The sequence below is a fragment of the Colias croceus genome, chromosome 21, assembly GCF_905220415.1.
Source record: "Colias croceus chromosome 21, ilColCroc2.1".
Classification (NCBI taxonomy): Eukaryota; Metazoa; Arthropoda; class Insecta; order Lepidoptera; family Pieridae; genus Colias; species Colias croceus.
The window spans coordinates 4,593,453-4,602,295 of NC_059557.1; the positions used below are offsets into that span (position 1 = coordinate 4,593,453).

Here is an 8,843-nt window from a genome sequence, read left to right on the forward strand (position 1 = left end):
CAAAAAAATCACAGTCGGATGAAACCCATTAGAAAAGGAGGGGAATATGATGAAAATAAAAGGAAAAATAAATTACATACATATTTACAATTTTTTCACATAACCTCAAAATTTAGGTGAAAAATTCAAAAAACCAAGTTTTTTCTCTTAAAAGCTCCCCCCTCCCACTTCCCGAACTCAAATTGACCGTAATTTATTTTTCCTTTTATTTTCATCATATTCTCCTCCTTTTCTAATGGGTTTCATCCGACTGCGATTTTCTTTTGTTTCAAAAATTATCTACTCTAGTCTATTATGTTTATTAACTAACATGAAACATCAGTATTGTTATTGTTTTTATTTATAAAGAGTTAAAACGAAAGTATATTTTTCATGAATTCGCTTACTGTAATGGATAAATAATTTATATTCTATTTTATTTTCAGTTATGTACCAGTGAATGTGATGCTAAATGTGATGGAACACCCACTCAAATAACGACCACAATTAGACCACAAGTAAAATGTTATCCAGGTTCCCCTGACCCACAATGTCAGACGGCACCTCCACAGATAATTTGTGCACCGGGAAGTGACGATCCACGTTGCCCAAGACCAACCACGCCGGAGCCTCCAAGGTGTTTCCCTGGAAGTACGGACTCACGTTGTCCAAGACCAACCACGCCGGAGCCTCCAAGATGTTTCCCTGGCAGCACGGACCCACGTTGCCCAAGACCGACCACACCAGAGCAACCAAGGTGTTTCCCTGGAAGCACGGACTTACGTTGTCCAAGACCAACCACGCCGGAGCCACCAAGATGTTTCCCTGGCAGCACTGACCAACGATGCCCTAGACCGACGACACCAGAGCCTCCAAGGTGTTTCCCTGGAAGCACGGACCCACGTTGTCCACGACCGACCACACCAGAAGCTCCAAGGTGTTTCCCTGGCAGCACAGACCCACGTTGTCCAAGACCGACCACACCAGAAGCTCCAAGGTGTTTCCCTGGCAGCACAGACCCACGTTGTCCAAGACCGACCACGCCGGAGCCTCCAAGATGTTTCCCTGGTAGCACTGACCCACGATGCCCAAGACCGACCACACCAGAAGCTCCAAGGTGTTTCCCTGGTAGTAGGGACCCAAGATGCCCTAGACCGACTACACCAGAAGCACCAAGATGTTTCCCTGGCAGTACTGACCTTCGCTGCCCAAGACCTACCACACCAGAACCAGTGTGTTATCCAGGTTCACCTGATCCTAAATGCCCAAAGCCTCAAAGGCCATCATCCTTGACGCCAGCCACATATTTACCGCCGACAACACCAGAAGCACCAAGATGTTTCCCAGGAAGCAGTGATCCTCGTTGTCCGCAACCTACTACCCCTGCACCTACAACTCCTGAACCACCACGTTGCTTCCCCGGCAGCAGTGACCCGCGTTGTCCCAAACCTACCACTCCTGAACCACCACGTTGCTTCCCCGGCAGCAGCGACCCGCGTTGTCCAAAACCTACCACTCCTGAACCACCACGGTGCTTCCCAGGTAGCACCGATCCTCGTTGTCCGCAACCTACAACTCCCGCACCTCCACGTTGCTTCCCCGGCAGCAGCGACCCGCGTTGTCCCAAACCTACCACTCCTGAACCACCTAGATGTTTCCCAGGTAGCACAGATCCTCGTTGTCCGCAACCTACCACTCCCACACCTACCACTCCCGCACCTACCACTCCCGTACCTATCACTCCCGCACCTACCACTCCTGAACCACCACGTTGCTTCCCTGGCAGCAGCGACCCACGTTGTCCCAAACCTACTACTTCTGAACCACCACGTTGCTTCCCCGGCAGCAGCGACCCGCGTTGTCCCAAACCTACTACCCCTGCACCACCACAATGCTTCCCAGGTAGCACAGATCCACGCTGTCCCAAACCTACTACTCCTGCACCACCAAGGTGTTTCCCAGGAAGCAGTGACCCACGCTGCCCGCAACCTACCACACCAGCACCACCTAGATGTTTCCCAGGTAGTACAGATCCTCGCTGTCCCAAACCTACCACTCCTGCACCACCAAGGTGTTATCCGGGAAGCGACGATCGCCGTTGTCCAACACCAACAACACAAAAACCCGTTTGTTACCCAGGATCGCCTGATCCCAAATGTCCACAACCACCTAGGTCATCAACGTTGACACCAGCAACATATCTGCCACCTACTACTCCCGCACCTCCACGCTGCTTCCCCGGCAGCAGCGACCCGCGTTGTCCCAAACCTACCACTCCTGCGCCACCAAGGTGTTTCCCAGGAAGCAGTGACCCACGTTGTCCCAAACTCACCACTCCTGAACCACCACGTTGCTTCCCCGGCAGCAGTGACCCGCGTTGTCCGCAACCTACCACTCCCGAACCACCACGTTGCTTCCCTGGCAGCAGCGACCCGCGTTGTCCCAAACCTACCACTCCTGAACCACCACGTTGCTACCCCGGCAGCAGCGACCCACGTTGTCCCAAACCTACTACTCCTGAACCACCACGTTGCTTCCCTGGCAGCAGTGACCCGAGTTGTCCCAAACCTACTACTCCTGAACCACCACGTTGCTACCCCGGCAGCAGCGACCCACGTTGTCCCAAACCTACCACTCCTGAACCACCACGTTGCTTCCCTGGCAGCAGTGACCCGCGTTGTCCCAAACCTACCATTCCTGAACCACCACGTTGCTACCCCGGCAGCAGCGACCCACGTTGTCCCAAACCTACCACTCCTGAACCACCACGTTGCTTCCCTGGCAGCAGTGACCCACGTTGTCCCAAACCTACCACTCCTGAACCACCACGTTGCTTCCCCGGCAGCACCGATCCGCGCTGTCCCAAACCTACCACTCCTGCACCACCAAGGTGTTATCCAGGAAGTGACGATCCACGTTGTCCAAAACCAACCACACAAAAACCCGTTTGTTACCCAGGATCGCCTGATCCCAAATGTCCACAACCACCTAGGCCATCAACGTTGACACCAGCAACATATCTGCCACCTACAACAGCAGCACAACCAAAGTGCTACCCCGGTAGTACAGATCCACGTTGCCCCAAACCTTCCACTCCTGAACCACCACGGTGCTTCCCAGGTAGCACAGATCCTCGCTGTCCCAAACCTTCTACTCCTGCACCACCAAGGTGTTTCCCAGGAAGCAGTGACCCACGCTGCCCGTCACCTACCACACCAGCACCACCTAGATGTTTCCCAGGTAGCACAGATCCTCGTTGTCCGCAACCTACCACTCCCGCACCTACCACTCCTGCACCTACTACTCCTGCACCTCCACGTTGCTTTCCCGGCAGCAGCGACCAACGTTGTCCCAAACCTACTACTCCTGCGCCACCAAGGTGTTTCCCAGGAAGCAGTGACCCACGTTGTCCCAAACCTACCACTCCTGAACCACCACGTTGTTTCCCCGGCAGCAGCGACCCGCGTTGTCCCAAACCTACTACTCCTGCGCCACCAAGGTGTTTCCCAGGAAGCAGTGACCCACGTTGTCCCAAGCCTACCACTCCTGAACCACCACGTTGCTTCCCCGGCAGCAGCGACCCGCGTTGTCCCAAACCTACTACTCCTGCGCCACCAAGGTGTTTCCCAGGAAGCAGTGACCCACGTTGTCCCAAACCTACCACTCCTGAACCACCACGTTGCTTCCCCGGCAGCAGCGACCCGCGTTGTCCCAAACCTACTACTCCTGCGCCACCAAGGTGTTATCCAGGAAGCGACGATCCACGTTGTCCAAAACCAACAACACAAAAACCCGTTTGTTACCCAGGATCGCCTGATCCCAAATGTCCACAACCACCTAGGCCATCAACGTTAACACCAGCTACATATCTGCCACCTACTACAGCAGCACAACCAAAGTGCTACCCCGGCAGCACAGATCTACGTTGTCCGCAACCTACTACTCCCGCACCTACCACTCCCGCACCTCCACGTTGCTACCCCGGCAGCAGCGACCCGCGTTGTCCCAAACCTACCACTCCTGAACCACCACGTTGCTACCCCGGCAGTAGCGACCCACGTTGTCCCAAACCTACCACTCCTGAACCACCACGTTGCTACCCCGGCAGTAGCGACCCACGTTGTCCCAAACCTACTACTCCTGAACCACCACGTTGCTTCCCCGGTAGCAGCGACCCGCGTTGTCCCAAACCTACTACTCCTGAACCACCACGTTGCTTCCCCGGCAGCAGCGACCCGCGTTGTCCCAAACCTACTACTCCTGCGCCACCAAGGTGTTTCCCAGGAAGCAGTGACCCACGTTGTCCCAAACCTACCACTCCCGAACCACCACGATGCTTCCCCGGCAGCAGCGACCCACGTTGTCCCAAACCTACCACTCCTGAACCACCACGTTGCTTCCCCGGCAGCAGCGACCCGCGTTGTCCCAAACCTACTACTCCTGCGCCACCAAGGTGTTATCCAGGAAGCGACGATCCACGTTGTCCAAAACCAACAACACAAAAACCCGTTTGTTACCCAGGATCGCCTGATCCCAAATGTCCACAACCACCTAGGCCATCAACGTTAACACCAGCTACATATCTGCCACCTACTACAGCAGCACAACCAAATTGCTACCCCGGCAGCACAAATCTACGTTGTCCGCAACCTACTACTCCCGCACCTACCACTCCCGCACCTCCACGTTGCTTCCCCGGCAGCAGCGACCCGCGTTGTCCCAAACCTACCACTCCTGAACCACCACGTTGCTACCCCGGCAGTAGCGACCCACGTTGTCCCAAACCTACCACTCCTGAACCACCACGTTGCTACCCCGGCAGTAGCGACCCACGTTGTCCCAAACCTACTACTCCTGAACCACCACGTTGCTTCCCCGGTAGCAGCGACCCGCGTTGTCCCAAACCTAATACTCCTGAACCACCACGTTGCTTCCCCGGCAGCAGCGACCCGCGTTGTCCCAAACCTACTACTCCTGCGCCACCAAGGTGTTTCCCAGGAAGCAGTGACCCACGTTGTCCCAAACCTACCACTCCCGAACCACCACGATGCTTCCCCGGCAGCAGCGACCCACGTTGTCCCAAACCTACCACTCCTGAACCACCACGTTGCTTCCCCGGCAGCAGCGATCCGCGTTGTCCCAAACCTACCACTCCTGCACCACCAAGGTGTTATCCAGGAAGCGACGATCCACGTTGTCCAAAACCAACAACACAAAAACCCGTTTGTTACCCAGGATCGCCTGATCCCAAATGTCCACAACCACCTAGGCCATCAACGTTGACACCAGCTACATATCTGCCACCTACTACAGCAGCACAACCAAATTGCTACCCCGGCAGCACAGATCTACGTTGTCCGCAACCTACTACTCCCGCACCTACTACTCCCGCACCTCCACGTTGCTTCCCCGGCAGCAGCGACCCGCGTTGTCCCAAACCAACCACTCCTGAACCACCACGTTGCTACCCCGGCAGTAGCGACCCACGTTGTCCCAAACCTACCACTCCCGCACCTCCACGTTGCTTCCCCGGCACCAGCGACCCGCGTTGTCCTAAACCTACCACTCCTGAACCACCACGTTGCTACCCCGGCAGCAGCGACCCACGTTGTCCCAAACCTACCACTCCTGAACCACCACGTTGCTTCCCCGGCAGCAGCGACCCGCGTTGTCCTAAACCTACTACTCCTGCGCCACCAAGGTGTTTCCCAGGAAGCAGTGACCAACGTTGTCCCAAACCTACCACTCCCGAACCACCACGTTGCTTCCCTGGCAGCAGTGACCCACGTTGTCCCAAATCCACCACTCCAGAACCACCACGGTGCTTCCCAGGTAGCACAGATCCTCTTTGTCCCAAACCTACTACTCCTGCACCACCAAGGTGTTTCCCAGGAAGCAGTGACCCACGCTGCCCGCAACCTACCACTCCCGAACCACCACGTTGCTACCCCGGCAGCAGCGACCCGCGCTGTCCCAAACCTACTACTCCTGCGCCACCAAGGTGTTTCCCAGGAAGCGACGACCCACGTTGTCCAAAACCAACAACACAAAAACCCGTCTGTTACCCAGGATCGCCTGATCCCAAATGTCCACAACCACCTAGGCCCTCAACGTTGACACCAGCAACATATCTGCCACCTACTACAGCAGCACAACCAAAGTGCTACCCCGGCAGCACAGATCCGCTTTGTCCTAAACCTACTACACCTGCACCACCACGCTGCTATCCAGGCAGCAGCGACCCGCGTTGTCCCAAACCTACCACTCCTGAACCACCACGTTGCTTCCCAGGCAGCAGCGACCCGCGCTGTCCCAAACCTACCACTCCTGAACCACCACGCTGTTTCCCAGGCAGCAGCGACCCGCGCTGTCCCAAACCTACAACTCCTGAACCACCACGGTGCTTCCCCGGCAGCAGTGACCCACGCTGTCCAAAACCTACCACTCCTGAACCACCACGTTGCTTCCCCGGCAGCAGCGACCCGCGTTGTCCCAAACCTACTACTCCTGCGCCACCAAGGTGTTTCCCAGGAAGCGATGACCCTCGTTGTCCAAAACCAACAACACAAAAACCCGTCTGTTACCCAGGATCGCCTGATCCCAAATGTCCACAACCACCTAGGCCCTCAACGTTGACACCAGCAACATATCTGCCACCTACTACAGCAGCACAACCAAAGTGCTACCCCGGCAGCACAGATCCGCTTTGTCCTAAACCTACTACACCTGCACCACCACGCTGCTATCCAGGCAGCAGCGACCCGCGTTGTCCCAAACCAACCACTCCTGAACCACCACGTTGCTTCCCAGGCAGCAGCGACCCGCGCTGTCCCAAACCTACCACTCCTGAACCACCACGCTGTTTCCCAGGTAGCAGCGACCCGCGCTGTCCCAAACCTACAACTCCTGAACCACCACGTTGCTTCCCAGGTAGCAGCGACCCGCGCTGTCCCAAACCTACCACTCCTGAACCACCACGTTGCTTCCCAGGCAGCAGCGACCCACGCTGTCCCAAACCTACCACTCCTGAACCACCACGTTGCTTCCCAGGCAGCAGCGACCCGCGCTGTCCCAAACCTACCACTCCTGAACCACCACGTTGCTTCCCAGGCAGCAGCGACCCACGCTGTCCCAAACCTACCACTCCTGAACCACCACGTTGCTTCCCAGGCAGCAGCGACCCACGCTGTCCCAAACCTACTACTCCAACACCAACAACAACACCTAGTTCCTGTTATCCTGGTTCAAAGGATCCCAAGTGTCCTCAGCCATTTGCTCCAAGCAGTACGAACCCACCATTAGAGTATTTACCACCTGTTGGTAACGAAATAAAATCATCTGTAAAAGCAAAGTTGGCGAGTAAAAATTTCGACTACTACGATGATTCGCTTACGGACTTAAGTAAGTAACTTGTTGCAATATTCTACTTTATAATCAATTTATATACTCAATTTATGTTATGAAAAATATACATTATAAATTGTTATTATTATTTTTCAGGTAACTTTGAGTTTTCACGCACGCAACCAAGAACAAGGAATGTAAGAGATGTTAGTGGAATGAACGATAATGTATTGGATACCTCAACAGATGGGGCCGGCTATCTATATGTAGCCTTAGTTGGATCCGCCGTATTTATAGTTATGTCTATAGCATTTACAGTTTTTATGTACAAACGTTCACGTGCTCAAAATCACAATAGCCCCACTAGTACAAAAAATATGAGCCCTTGTTAAAAAATCTATAAAATATTAATGAATTGTGATATTTTCATACTGATGTTTGCTTATTTTTATGTGTTATAACTAATTTTAGAATTTCATAAGTGAAATGTGATATATGAATTGATATAATTTCCTGTCACTGCCCTTTCAGCTTTATATTATTTTCAGGACACTTATGTTTAACTGAAATTGAAATAAAATAGTGCCATAAACTGTTTTAACAAAACCTGTATTCCTTCAAAGAATCATTTTATTTTTGTAAACTCATATTTGTTATAGACTTTCCCTAGTCAATGTGTTCTGAAAATAAATATATTTTTTATGAAGTTATTATGTATGTTCGTGATAGACAATATATAAGTATTTGTAAATATGCCAATATATTTGTGGCCATTTCTATTGTATAGATAGATTTATTGCATTATTTCTGAATGACTTTCGTTCTTTGTTGTTTGAAAAAAAGTGAATTTACATAATGTTTCTTGTTTATAAGCAAGAAAATATTGTAGTTGTTATAAGTTAAAGCCTTGAAACATATGATGTTAAATAATATATTATTGTAGGATCATTGGATTATTTGTATTGGTTAACATACGAAGGTAATTACATAAAAAAATTTTGCTCAATTATGTTTTGTGTATGGATAGTTTTAACTGTATATTCAATATTTAAAATAATTATGTTAAATTCACTTAATTCAATCAAAGTTCTACCATTTTTGTTACCATTTTATATTTTTAACAACTAAGAATGATAGCCACATTTGGTATAAAAGAAATGTAATAAGTAGGTTTGCTTATTGAATCAATATAAGTACTTAAAACATTCTATGAATGTATGTCTTTGTTTTATTTTTTTCTATCCCCCAACCGTAATTTACATAAACAAACAGACTCACAATCTGGGTCAAAATTGACAGAAGTAAAACTCATACATACAATACAATATATTATGTACTGTATATTTGTATATTATGGTTATAAACGAACCCGAAATATGCTATTAATTTGAAATAATGTCCTGTAATAGGCGATTATGAGACTAATTGTTTATAGTACGTCAATGGGCTTAACGGAAAACATCAATAATAATTAGGTTCATTTTAGCTAAGATTTTAGCCTCCATACCAAAAAAAAGTAA

The 8,843-nt window shown here is 51.0% G+C and overlaps 1 protein-coding gene across 1 annotated transcript in view; it reads left to right on the forward strand.

Annotated features, from left to right (window-relative positions):
* The window catches only part of LOC123701252 (nascent polypeptide-associated complex subunit alpha, muscle-specific form-like), a 44,599-nt gene extending 36,058 nt beyond the window's left edge, over positions 1 to 8,541 (forward strand). Inside the window, exons 8-9 of the mRNA XM_045648667.1 lie at positions 426 to 7,380; positions 7,480 to 8,541. Of these exons, the coding sequence (XP_045504623.1) occupies positions 426 to 7,380; positions 7,480 to 7,715 (7,191 nt within the window). The 3' untranslated portion in view covers positions 7,716 to 8,541. The remainder of the gene's footprint in view (positions 1 to 425; positions 7,381 to 7,479) is intronic.
* Positions 8,542 to 8,843: the final 302 nt, after the last annotated feature.